Genomic DNA, 14,687 nt, shown 5'->3' with positions numbered 1-14,687 from the left:
ATTGAACACCTTCAAGAGTAAATTGGATGCTTATCTTGCTGGGATCCTATGACCCCAGCTGACTTCCTGCCCTTTGGGCAGGGGGCTGGAGTCGATGATCTCCCGAGGTCCCTTCCAGCCCTAATGTCTATGAAATCTATGAAGTTGAATCAGATTCCTCCAGCATCCCGGCATGCTCTCTGGGCTGGTCTGGTCAGGACTCTCTGCTCCACACTATCCCGGCATGCTCTCACTCTGCTCTGGCCTCTCCCCTCTGCTCCTTGGCTGGAACTTGGCAGAGACTGCAGGCATCTGACTAGCTTTCCCCTGCTCCACCCTGCTCGCCATTCCCTCTGCCTTACATAGACACCTGTAAGCATTAGCTAGCAGACCACAGGCTGGCTATGGTCTGTGCCATGATAGACAGGACAAAGGCAGAATCAACAGGTAGCTGGTAATGTCTCTCAGTTGTTCTCTTAATGGGGTGATAAGCACTGTGTTATCAATTCCCTGCTGGGTTGGTCAGAAGGGGGGAGGGGGCAGGAACCTCTCCCTAATCAGAGCGTCCTGCTGGGGCCTGGCTACACCCCCCTCAGCTCAGCACCACGAAAGGGAAGGGAGGGCTGTTCTACCACCACCTAGCATCTCGCCCAAGCCACTGCAGGCATGTGCCTGCATGTCTGTGTAGTTGCAAACTGATTTAGCCTAGCCAGGTCAGACTAATCTGCAAAGATTGAATCAATTCAGGCTCAGTCTTTTTGAATGTCTGTCCATAGCCCTCAAGTGCAGAGCTTGTGCCAGCTCCCCTTTCCAGGGTAACAGAAAATCATGACAGTAGCACCCCCCCCCCACACCCCTTCCTTCAGTATTCTATATATATTTTTACTATTGCTCTGAAACTTAGAGATGAATAGGCTTCCTAATACTATTTACAGTCATTAACAGGAGCCTTTGGAAAAGGATAGGGAAGAGGTGGGAGGTAGGAATGATATGGAATAGTACTGAATACCCTATACACATATATATGTGGGTGGATCTAGGGATTTGAAAAGGGGTGCAGAAAAAGCCACCAGACCCACAGGGGTGGTTGTAGCCCACCCCACCTCTGCTTGGCAGAGACCATGCCAACAGTTGCCAGGAACTCCCTCCCCCTGACTCTGGGCTTCCCGCTTCCCTTCAGCACTCAGCAGCACCTCCCTTCCCATTCTGTCCTCCCCTCTCCAGAAGGAGTTGCCCAGGGGTTTGCTTCTGGCCATAGGAACTGAGTACTACCCTGCTATCAGTGTTGTCCCCAACTGACCTTGTGGCTGGAGGAGCCCCAGAGCTGCTGTTTCTCTGCTTCAGCCAAGGCTTCTGTGAGCAACTGTGCAGGGTGCCAGGATTGACTTGAGACAGCAGCAGTGGGCAGGTGCTCCTACTCCCTGCCCAGTTCTCCCAGGTGTCCCCTACTAGTCAGGAGAAGCTGCTGGAAGGGGAACCACCCACAGCACTGTCCCTTGTTGAGCTTGCCACCCCATATATCCACTTCCCTACAGCTGGAGCTCCCAGGCCAATGGGGTATAAAATGCAGTGGAGGAAGAATGAGTTCTTATTCAGTTCAATAGCATTCCCACTGGGTTAATTCTACCTGCTAGATTATAGCTCTGATTCTGATTATAGCTCTTTGATTCTATTTTAGAGCGATTTCATTTGAGCAAGAGAGCAGAATCTGGCCTACTGCTTTGGATGGGTATGTTGCATGAGTAATGCAAAAAAACCCAGGAACTGCCCAGTCTGACACCCAATTATTAGCATTTCCAAGCAATTTTACTTTATTAAATTATGTGACAACATTCAGGTTTGCAATATACAGAAGTCTAAATGTTTGTGTCCAACAACTTGGATACTTGTCAGACTTGTATCCTCTAATTTCTTTTTAATGGTTCCTGCACATACCTCAAAAACTGTTTTTAACCTTTTTCTACCTGAAATAAATCCCACAACCCCCAAAAGACTCCTTCAAACTCTGATGAACCAACTCTGGCATCTGGCCATCTCTGTACTAGCCCTAACATTGGTACCTGGTATACTCAGATGAAACATCCCATTATGTTTTTCTACATATACTAACCGAATATTTTAAACACTAAATTTCTTGATTTCCCCCTACTAAGGTCCATTTTTTTTATTTGGAGAAGCTATTGTACAGCAACTCCATTTGCTATCTTATAGCCACAGAAGGTTTTTTTGGACAATTTAAGTCCAAGTTAGACATTCCAGCTCCTATTCTTTCTCATGCACTTCAGATAAACTACTCTGGCTATGGGCGCATTGCTTTGACTTCTGGCTGAAGGAACATACACAACTGGGTGCTTATAAATTGGACAAAAAAGAATTCTGCATATAGGTGATTATTCTACGTCACCAAAATACGAAGTAGAGATCTCAAACCAGAACTCCTGCTGATTGGCATCTTTCTAATAAAAATAAAATTGTTCTTCGTCTCTGGACATCATATGAACTTTACTTCATATTAGTGGAGTACTATTTTACTTTAGCCTTGAATTAAAGAGAAAAAAGTACACACAATTTGATCCACAATTACTGAAGCTTCTCTTTTCCTTATTAGATTTAAATATAAGTGAAGATATTTTTTTTTTTGCTAGTGACACCAGAATAATTTTCACCCACAAAAACCTAAAATACAGACATTGTACTCCCAGAAAATATTACTGCACTTACTTTATAGCAGTGTTGCTGTAAACATTAAATTATTCTAACTTACTCCACTATTACTGTCCTGGCTCATTATTAACTAAAAAGAAGCCAGTCAGTAATTTTTATTGACTATTTCAAATCCAAACACTTGGAAACTGGAAAAAAGTTTTCAGGACAAAATGGAATTGTAACAGGGGGGTCTGTCCACTTGAAAAGTGACAGTCAGCCCTGTTGAGAGAGCCCAGCTGCACAGCTTTTGGATAAAGAGGGAATGTCCCACTAGGACCTTCAAACACCATGGAAGAGAACAGCAAGGCAGCAAACCATGAGGGAACAGCTTGCAAGCGGGAGGCAAGCTGTGAGCAGAACAAGCTTGCTACTAAGGGGCCAGGCTGTTGGGCTGGGATCAGAGCCAAAGGGCTTCCCCCTAGTATCCATGGCAGGACATTTGATTGCTGCTCAAAACTGTGCCTTATTTGGGGGAAACTTGAGGGAGCAAAACCGACCTACAGAAACAAGGCTCACAGGAATACAGAAATGGCTTTCATAATGCTCAACACAAATTTTACCTGCACGCAGGTTGCGCCTAGTAAAATCAACTATGTGAAAATCTACTCCCTTATTGGGCAGAAATCAAAAGTTGGGGGGGGGGGGAGGAGAGGGAATAAAAGCCCTTAATGTCAGTTCCTTGAAATGACAATAATGAAAATAGTTAGACTTGAGAAATCCATTACCCCATATCTCTGAAAACAACAGAACTGAAAAAACATTCACACAACCCATACCCTGATTGCACACGTCACAGAATACTACGATTTATTTACCATCAAGGTCAATACTTCCCTCACTTTTTTCAACCAGTTGGCCCAAGAACACGAGATGTTTATTTCCACAGCACTGCAGTACTCATTTCCACCCAGGTGTGTGAACAGGATGGTAACTTCCTACGGGCTAAAGAGAAATTCTAGGGAAATTCTAAGCAAACTAGAGATGATAAATTCTAATCAAACTAGGGACATAAATATCATTTAAAAATATGGGTGTTTAAACTGCTCTAATTATATAGGTTAAACGATTAACAGATAGCACAGTAGCTCGGACACAGTGTTGGGAGCTGCTCCTGGGGCCCTCTGACTGGGGGCGGGGGAAGGTGAAGGAAGCAAGCCCAGACACACAACACAGCCCACGTGAAGACGTGCCCCCTCCCCCCCTGCCTGGGGAGGGAGCACTGATGAGTTACTAGGCTGCTCACTGTTTTCCTCTAAGACTACAGGTACTAAGCGCCCTTGACTCTCCCCATTCCTACTGCCTTCCTCCTTTACTCCCTCCCTCCTGCCTCCCTACCCTGCTCTCTTTAGACTCCTGCTAGGGCATTAAGCAACTTCCCTTCACCCATTCCCTGCCAGACTGCACCTCCCGCAAGCTAAAGGATAACCAGAAAGCTAACCAGTTACCACTGCATTTATTTGTTACCAGTGTTTCTCAACCCATGGCTTGTGACCCAAAAGTGGGTCGCATGAAGACATGAAAGGGTGGCAAACAAACTTTTAAAATGGATTCTCCTTTAAAGGAGAAAAATGTGGGAAACCATGCTTTTACCTTGCCAGTTCCAGCCTGCAAGGGGCTGCTTGGGATCCCCCCATGCCTCCTACACATACCCCCTCTGCTCCACACACTGGGGGCTGTGGTCTAGGGGCAGGAGGTTAGGACCAGCCATCAATGTTTACAAATGGATCCTGGTACAGAAAAGGTTGAGAACCATCGGGTTAAATGATTACTTGTTTAAACTTTCAAATCCCTAGAGCAAACCAAAATAATTTCTGCTTAACAAATCCACGTTCATGGAACTACAGCCCTACCCAAAAGTAGTTTTAGCGCTGTGATTCCCAGACTCATGTCTTAACCTGTTCTTTACTGTATGCTTAGCCTGACCAATTTGTAGAAAAAAACTTCCCTTTCACTGAAAAGACAAAATTGTTGCTTAAACAATTACTTGCCTTGTAAAAATGTATTCACTACTCTCCAAGAAAAGTACTACAACTAATCCAATCAATGTTATTATGCTATTTTTCTCTCCCAAAGCCGTGCCCACAGGTACAGCATACATATTTATGGGATCATATTTCCCATAAATATTGTTCTAAATAAGAACAAAAACAAACCGCTAACTCAGCAATTGACTCATGGTACTTGATACTTCATAGCGGTTTTCCAAATACGTAGACAGATAATAAACATATATATTATGCATGTTAAGATTGGACTCTATCCAAAACAAAACCAGAAAAGGCAAGGAAAGCAACACAGTTAAAGCATATAATCACATGTACATCTTACTTCTGTTAAACACAGATACTGACAATTACAAGATACCAAAGAGAATGGCATTGCACCGTGGCTGCTTACAGATTTGGGGGGGGGGAAATCTCCAAAAACAAAACAGTGGTTTACTTTCAGCTCAACACATGCTGCACCAAGCACAGCATGTGCCCAGAAGAGGTATTCTGAGAGTTCAACCCAGCTCACCTAGCATCTGAATAGTTCATACACTTCAGTGGGGCTTTTGGGGGCTTTTATCTAATAGCTGATTGAATCAGCTATTATATGAGAGTGCCAAAAAGCCCTGCTGAAGAACACAAGCTACACAGATACTGGGGATCTACGTCAAACTGGGAAAGAGCTGCTTTTTTTCCTACATCAAGTCTGTCAGCACCCTGTATCATTAGGTGCTATCATTGCAAGTAGACTAGATGCATCCCCCTACCAACCTTTATGCAGTTCTAGAGTTAAATTCAGTCATTCCTCAAGAAGTAGCTATTTATAATGTGGAATACTCCTGGAAGCAGTTTTAAAACCCCAAATAAAATATTTTACTGCAATCACTTTAGCATTGCACATATAGAACAAAATCAGTGTCCTTCCCCCCACCCCACTGATTTACAATATAACTGTATTCCAGATCTTTATTACAATTGCTATTTTCCAAAAATCTCCATCCCACTAAATCTGGATGATTTTTTCCTCCAATAAATTTACTTCCATTTTTTCAAGAAAAAACATCATTGTTCTTTCCGATCAAGATTTCACCCCCTGATTTCTACCTCTCTTCATCTGCCAGGGTCTGCAACAATTCTTAAATTTCATCTCACACTTCGCATCCATTGCTGCCAGCTGCTGAACAAGCAAGAAAAGTAGGCCATGCACAATCTCATTGAACTCAAAGGCCTCAAGTGTGAACTGGGGGTCTGCTTGTGTGGAACAGTATATAGGAATGAGGCTTTACTCATTAACAAGTTGGTTATCAAACAAATTCTCGGTCATTAATGGAGATGTTAAATATACGTGGGTCTAATACTGATCCCTGCTGCAGCCAAATGGATGTCTCCCCATAATTCAGTATGTTTTTTTATCATTACCCTTTGCTTACAATACTTTTTCACTTCTGATATCAGAATTCAACTTAACTCAGCTTGCACCAGGAATCTATGACTTGCTCAATCATAAATTCTACTTAAGTACACATATTACATATACCGCATAATTTTCTTTTGAGTATTTTAGCAATTTTGGAAGCAAGAAGCCAAACTACATTCTCAATAAAGTTGCATCAGCATAAGTTTGGCTTGATATTCATATTCCTTCATTTTCACTTACAAATTAGACTATACCCCACATATGTAAATACCAGTACATTCCAGTTAGGCATGCCAAACAGCAAGAAACAAACGTTTTTAAAGCTCTTTTGACATCTTTAAAGAATTCTGCAGTCTTGATGTTGATATTCCAAAATGCAAAGTTTCACATGAAGCAACAAAATTTCCTTTACAAAACCAAAATCAAAAGTAAATGAATGTTAACTTTAAACTAATCACAATTAGTACGATCTTACCTTCCTGTCTGTTGTTTTTTCTCTTTAGCCATTTTTCCACTGTCTCAGCACTTACACTTTCTGACACAAATTCATCCAGTACCTGGGGGTGAAGAGAAAGATAGGCCTTCACTTTTTCATCTGTTAAACCTGCAAGAGAGAATATCAACCAATTACATTATTGTCATATTTCCTATACTGAGCAGTGCTGAGATACTGCAGTCAGGATTACTGTTCCATTGTACTGCATGTGGTACAAATAGAGATGTGGCCATAGTTTCTGCCCTGAAGACTTCACAGTCTAACAGGAAGTAGCACAGAACTGATTTGGGGGTGAGGGGAGGGAAACTGGAAATTAATCCATTAAGAAAAGATATTCCCTTCACAAAGATGCATGGAAGAACTTGCAGCAACTGTTGGAAAGAAATGGACAGGCAGGAACTTAAGCAGTGACGGGGGATCAGCTAATAGAAGATAGGTGAGCAGCTCTGAAAGGAAATGAGGATCTAGTGGAGCAATTTCAGAGGCAGTGAGGGAAGGGGACAATGTCCTAAAAACAACAGGTCAGCAAATTGCACTTGACAATAGAGTGGTGGCCTGAGAAGAAGAAACCCAACAGATGGGACACAAGGGCCTATGGTTAGGAACAGAAATTACACATAGACCAGTATAAGCGATTGGAAACACAGAGATTCAGTGCACATAAACTGCTTTCAAAATAGCCAAAATCATTTAAGATAAACCTGGATAGATGTAGTATCAGACTGAACTGATTTAATTTAAATTGGTTTACTGAACTTCTGTCCCAGATCCCCTCAAGTTAAGTCACAGTCCCCCACCATCCCATGATGCTTTGCACCTCTCCTGCAACCCGCCCCAGCCCCAGGCGGGACAGGTTAAAGTTGGCCCAAATTGTCTGCTACAGCCAAGCAGGGAGAGGTGTGCTCTAGCGCTCTGTGGCTTCTGGCCAGGGCCACTGCAGGTATGTATGTAGCTGCATTTCTGGAATCAAAAGTGAATATCTATTCACTTGCTTCTTGATTCAATCTACACAGTTTAGACTCACCTGTGAAGACTGAATAGATTCAACATCAGGATGTCTGACTGTCTGTACTTAGCCTAAATGTGTTGTATGGTGGCTTGGTTCATTTCTTTGCTTGTTTTTGTGCAAGGACAGAAAAAAGAGAGAGATTTCTGAAATATCTTGGAGGAACAAACAACAAGCTGTGGGCCAAGCCTGGATATGTGGGATAAAGGTGAATAAAAAAAAGTCACAAAGACACCCCCCCTAGATCAGTGACGCGCAACCCGTGGCCTGCAGATCAGATCTGGCCCCCCAAGAGACAGAATCATGCTGCAGCATGGGAGATCAGCAAGCAGCTCAGCCCCACACCATCTCCTTTCTTGTCCTGATCTGACACTGATCTCTGCTGCAAACCTCCCTGCTCTGCTCACTTTCTCTTTCCTTCCCCTCTCTCTCCATCCCCCTCTCCCTTATTGGAGAGGAGTGGTGGCACATAGCGCAGCCAGGTTACAGGCACTTGGCCTACCACTCCAAAAGCTTGAGCTGAACTGCCCTAGATTATGAATGTGAATAGCAGGATTCACAGTGACAGTGCTGACAAAAAACACTGAAAGAGGGAAGAAAGGGTTTTGAATTAAGTCAGAAGTTCAGCTAAGGCCATTCTGAATTTATCTTAACAGTAAGACATCAAAGAGGCTGTAATCAAGGAGAGGGGGAGAGAGAGAGATGGGATTGAACGGAGGGAGGTGATCAGGAGTTAACCTGCATCTCTTAGCACCAAACTCAGTCTCATCACTTAGTAAATAGCAATAGTAACACAATTAGGTAAGAACTTAAAAAGCTATAATTAGATAAGTAATTTTAGAATCAGATATATTATTCTAACAGGCTTACAGTATTTTAGTAATTCAGTTATCATGCTGAAATTATACTAAGCAAATACTTATATAATATCTGAGACAACAGGAAAACAGCAGCATGTATCTTAGAAAATGGAAGACTATCCAAAAGTACTCTCTCAAATTATTACATGTGAAATTCCCAATTTCACAAAAATGACAAATCTGCTGTACCATTCAAAAATCCATTTAAATATAACAACTATCTTCAAGGATGTGAAAGTGAAATGGGGTACATATTTTCGAGAGGGACTCGGAAACAAGTGCAACTGCCACGAGGGAGTAAGATGCACACATGTTTTCACAAACAGAAGGCATACTGAGTGTCAATGTGTTAATTAGTTCTGAGGGGAACAAAAGTAACAAAGTAACTCTTTAACTACCACTTCTCTCCTAGCATTATGTGGACTTGTACATATTTGTTTAAAACACAGCTGTGAATTTACAAGACATAGCACTAGTAATGAAGCAGAAGCCTAGTGTTAGACAAAATTGAAAATCTCCCTAAAATAGACAGTGTTAAGGTCAATTGAGAATAAAGACGGTCTACAGCAACACTAATGCTTCTTTTCATATTTCATGCTTCATACAGTGTTAGACTCTATACAGCATTTTAGTTATCATTTCTAAATTTAGCTCTTTTGTAACCGTATCTTTCAGTTTCTGTTTTAAAATATGAAAGAACAATATCCAAACAAAAAAGCAAAGATATTTGCTGCAGTTTTAATATGTGTCTACTGTCCTGTTTTTATGCTACTAGTGTGCTAGAATCATCTTCTCACATGCACAACCCCCTACCCCCTCACCACTAGTACCAGCTCAGCAGACAAATATACCAGTAAATCACCAGTACATCCAACCTACACAGACTATCTCCCATATTGACCAGTACTTGAAGCATCATGACATATTTCAAAAACACTATTTTTGTACTTGGAACAAAATTTCAAAACAGGTATTTTAAATAAGGCCCCAGGCAGATGTTATTTCCATCAGGGAACATTGCTTGACAGAAACTGTCACACCATGTGACCTGCTTCATGTTCACAGGGCAAGGTATCCAGAGGGTGGGGAAGTGCCCTAAGAAGTTGCTCTGCCACCACTAACCAGCAAGAGGAGCTGGAGAACTTCTAGCAGAGGCTGTTAGTTCCCTTCCCAGACTTTCAGCTTGGCTGCTAATAAATTAGCTCTGGGTTCCCCGAGTGCAAGGAGCCATCCCCTACCCCTTGCACAGACCAAGGGAGACCCATACAAATGGTAGGGGGAGGGGGGGGGAGGAACAGCAGCACTGAACTCTCCCAGAACACCTTCTAAGAGTGCTTTTTCTTCTGTCCTCATCTTGTCCCCACCAGCACCTTTCCAACCATACGCCCTCCCCATTTCTCAGATTACTATTGTAGGTTAGTAAAACATGTCACCTTGAGTGTCCACTTATATTCTGGTTTGCACAGGGAGAAGGTGCAAATGGCTCCGTAAAGCAGCAGCTCTGAAGGTTGGTTGGGAAAAGAGAGTCATGACACCCTGGGGTAGCAAAATTCAGCACGAGTCATAGAAGGGACGGAAAAGAAAGCAGCATACTCCGGGATGCTGGAAGAACTGGCAAAATGCTATCACCCTGTGTGTGACATGCCACATTCAAATTAAAAGTGTGATCGAAACCAGCTACAAAACTGTTGCTTTAAAAATGTAGAACATCTTTGTAACTGGTTGGCCATTTTTTTTTTGCAGCTGGCTGGCTATTTTTATTGCACGATGATTACTTTGTATGTGTAGCATTTCTTATCTTATTGGTGTATAAATCTCAAATAAAATACAATGGGTGTCAGGGAACTAAAGCCTTTAAAAAGGTGGCCTAAGTTCCATCAGTGATAAACAGAGAGCAGTCTCATTTCAGTCAACAGAAGCAGCAGATGATCAGCAACTCTGAAAGACTAGATTACTTCTCTGGGTCTCCAAATGCAGGGCTCCCATTTGTTAAATTTAGGCCACAATGCATCCATTCAGATGTACATACTTTACATCAATGACAGATGCTTTTCTGACCACTTCAGAAAATCACCTCATGGCTTTAAGGATTACATTTGTTTACCTATATAATTTTTAATTTGCCGATTAAAGAAATATACAGTGTTCTCAGATATGAAGTCCTGATATTCTGAGTAGGACAATACAATTTTATTTTTAAAAGGTAACATTGTTTAGAGTTTTATAACGAATGACTTGGAAGTTTTGGAGGACTAGTACAGCTAACCACAAGAAAGCTAACCTTAGCCAAAACCTTTTGATCTAAAAACCAGGTTTCGATCCTTTTGATCTAAAAACCTGAATTCAGTACAGGCTGTCAAAAAACACTTGCTATTTTCCAGGTTTCAGGAAGCCTACACCCTTAATATCCTAGAAGACTTAGTCCGAGTTTTAAGTGAAGGTTAGAATGGATACATGTTCTTTAAACGTGCCGTAATTATGGTGCATTAAGTTTAGTACCCATAATGACAGGTACTAACTTAATGTGCCGTACTTGGTGCTACTGAGCAGTAGTGCAGATGAGCAGTTTTTTTAGTGATATTAATGTGCACTAGGCTAAATCTACTGCACATTAGCATGGGTTTTGCCCACCACGCTCATGTGCAGTAGAATTAATCTTCTGTACATTAAGCCTCATGAAGATGTGTCCATACTCTTCTTACTTCACCTCAACTAGTGAAATAATTCTTATATTTATATCGTACCAAACTGTTTAAAATATAAATTATGGCCCAATCTCACAAACCTTTCCTTATTTGCATAGAAAGTGCCTTCTTTCAGTGTCAGATCATCAAATAATTAGTACAACAGAATTTACAATCCATAATTCCAGAATTAAAAAGTCATCACCAGATCTTTTTTATTAAACATGATAATTTAAGGTATTTGATATGGCCTCCCTCCAAATTTTGATCCTCTCTATCAGAAAATATTTTAGGAACATGTTTTAATCTATTAGATTTTAAACAGTTTTTTTAGGATGACTATAGAAGTATTTTCTTTTTCTGTACATCTAGACAAAAAAGATGTTTTAATACTGCTTTACCATAAAAATGTTTCATATCTGTGTTTTATTTTTATGAGGTAGATGAGCCTTTTGTCATGGGAATTTACAAGTGTTAAATTAGCTACACAAGTGCTTTCTTAGTGTTTTCTCAACATAGCAGAAACATATTGCAGAATTAAAAGCCAATATTAAGTGTATGAAGGATTACATAATTCAAACCAAGATTGATGAATTCCGAGTTTCTTCTGCAGTTCAGGCCTTTTTCACAAAATAAGAAAAAAAAGACTTATGCATACCTATATACATACAAATTAGTCAGAAACTTAAAATACCATTTTCTGTACAGTTAAATTTAAGAATACATATTTTATTTTTAAAATATTTTTTATCACTGCTTCTCTCTTCCCCCATCCAAAATTATTATATGAATAATTAAAGCAACATTGTATGAATTAGAATACACATTCCCTGGTTTATTGGATGACACTGCATGAAACCCTGGTTCTCAGAATTCAATGCCAACCTTTCTATTTATTTCTATGGGGTGAGGATTTCACTCCACATTGTTATGCAATCCTTGCTCTGGACATTTAAAAAGTACCTATGAGCAGCATTTCACAGGGAAATGAGTTACACTGTATACACTTTCCCCTGAATTCATCTCTATTCCTTCTGCTGAGTGGCTCAAAGTGTTCCCAATTATTTCTCTTCACAAGATTCTGCTTCTGTTCGGTGAACTGAATATAGCCCAGTTTCCTCCAAGGCCCCTGTACACTGCCCATAATTTTCTCTCAGAATAACCTTTTTAATTTCCAGGAAACAATTCTATCCTGACAATGCGCAGACAGTATCAAGAGGGACCATCATTCGGGAGGGTTCAACTCTGGCCTCAGGCTTAGCATACACGAAATCAGAGAACACATGCACACAAAAATCTGGAACAACTTTAATTCTTCTGGGAATTAAATAGTACATTTTGCATCTCCAGTTAATTTTCACTCAGTCAATACACAGTAAGCTCCTGCAGTGCCCTAAGCAAAGCCCTGACCACTGGAGAACAAGGAGAGGGAAGGTGCAGGGCAACCACAGTGCAGTGAGCCTGCTTATCAGCTGCAGGAACCCTGCAGAGCAGACTCCTTGAGGGCCATCTCCTGTGCCCTGTTCTCACTCAGTAGCATGTCTAGTGAGACTGAGGAACAGGACTGCAACTCCCATGGCAAAAATCCCAAGGAGGGATGCTGTCCTGCTCCTCTGATACACTACGGGCACATCCAAATGAGAACACACATACAGCATGCAGCACTGCAGACCTGTCTGAGGTGCTGCAGACCATACGTGCCACACATGCAGGCATTCCACGTGCCACTAGTTTGCAGTGCAGTAGGGGTTTTTTGACATCAGCAAATACTGGTGTCAAAAAAACCTGCACCTGAAAAAAGCAGGGTGGCACATGTGGGAGCACACGCTGCTGCCGCAACTGGAGCCTGGCTGGCCAGAGCCATGCCCCAGCTGCCAGCCACGCTCTGCGCACCAGATCACTGGCGCTGGAGCCCTGGGAGGCCACCGGGTAAGGCAGCTGGGCCAGCCCACCTAGGGCAACCTGCTGCACACCAGAGTGTGGGCATGGGTATTTTTCAGGGAAAAGTAGCTGTAGCACAACTATATGTCACTGCTATTTCTCCCCAGGGAAACACACATGCATGCTCATCTGGATGCTCCCTATGTAGTGCAGGGCTGTCCAACTACTAAGGCCAAGCAGTGCTGGATGTGTCTGCATAGTAAAGAGACTGGAGAGAAATTCAGGAGCCCCTCCTACATCAGTGCCTAGGGCAGATGACCCACTTGATCACCCCACTCAATTAAGCTACACTTTGTCAATTCACACATCCTGCCCCCCCCCCTTTTTTTTTTTTAAATAAAAGGAGGTGTGCCCTCCTTACAGGTCCTGTTTTTTACCTTTTTAGCATCAAGCCCATATTTTGGCACCAAAATCTTTATTGCAAACCTGTTATATACGTATTCATCATTTCTTCTGGGTTTGTGATTAAACTATAAAGATTATGATAAAAATTAAATACAGAGGTACACATGCACAACAGATAAGAGCTTCCTTTCTTTACTTCCCCAAGAACAAACTGTAGGCAAAAAAACAACCTATTTAGAGTCTGCCCTCTGCTTGTGCTAAGTCAGCAGCTGCCAACTTCCTGACCAGAGTATTTGTGTAAGTTCTCTCTGTTAGAAGCATTCCCTTAGTTTTCTGCAGTCCATTTCATACAGCTGATCAGTATGAGGGAAAAACGTCAATCAGAAGTTTTACTACACTTTATTTATTTCCTGGCTACTGCTATCTTCACCATCAATGAAAACATCAACTCTTCTGTAAAACAGCAGCTTCTACATGAGTGTTTCACATACTTCTAGAAGTATGAACAACAGGGAGAGTGGGGAGAGAGCATGCCCTGACCCGAAACAAAGTTATTTATCACTGAAGGAGGATAACCTTTACTGAAATTTGTTTACATTGTGATATCTGATACAGAACTATTACACAAAAAAGAAAAGTAGGGAGGACATGGAGCAGACGTTTTGCTGTAGATCACTTCCTGTGCACTAGGAGTTTAATAAGTTTCTCTCATTTGTAACCCATCTGCAAGTAGTCTTGATGGGCAGATTTGAGGACGGGAAAGAAGGGCCTTAATCTAAGAGTCAGAGGAACATTTGTAGTCCTGGAGCAAAGCAACAGGGGGAAAAAATCAGTTCAACAATTTAATAAAATAATTTTCTAAATATCAAGAAATGAATTCCTTGTTTTCTATGCAGACTAATTCTAGCATATTTTGAACAGAATTAATATTACTATAGCATGGTAGTCTAGTACTCTAGCCACAAAACTGGGAGCCAAGAATTTCTGAATGTCACACCTAGCTCTGCAATTATCCGATTTATTAGCTTTAGGCCTGTCCCTCAACATGTAGCTTTGGTCTCTGGATCAAGAAAAATATATAGATATTATGAAAATCAATTCAGCAACTCCCAGTGAAGAATTTTAAAAATAAACAACATTTTAGGAGCTCAATTTAAATGAGCAACAATATTAGCATTTATTTCTATCATTCCACTGAAACAAGAACAGTGAAGCCAACAGCACAACTGGAAGTTTGATTATTTTGCTGGTATTTGCAATCTCTA

General features: G+C 41.4%; 1 protein-coding gene across 1 annotated transcript in view; it reads right to left on the bottom strand.

The window, feature by feature from the left end:
• Window positions 1-14,687, bottom strand: part of PDE10A (phosphodiesterase 10A) — a 262,401-nt gene that overhangs the window by 141,529 nt on the left and 106,185 nt on the right. Inside the window, exon 2 of the mRNA XM_019549980.1 lies at window positions 6,566-6,694. Coding sequence (XP_019405525.1) covers window positions 6,566-6,694 — 129 coding nt within the window. The remainder of the gene's footprint in view (window positions 1-6,565; window positions 6,695-14,687) is intronic.

This window comes from Crocodylus porosus, unplaced genomic scaffold (genome assembly GCF_001723895.1).
Source record: "Crocodylus porosus isolate Cpor-Errol unplaced genomic scaffold, CroPor_comp1, whole genome shotgun sequence".
In the NCBI taxonomy this organism is placed as follows: domain Eukaryota; kingdom Metazoa; phylum Chordata; order Crocodylia; family Crocodylidae; genus Crocodylus; species Crocodylus porosus.
This window is presented reverse-complemented; position numbering and strand designations above follow the sequence as displayed.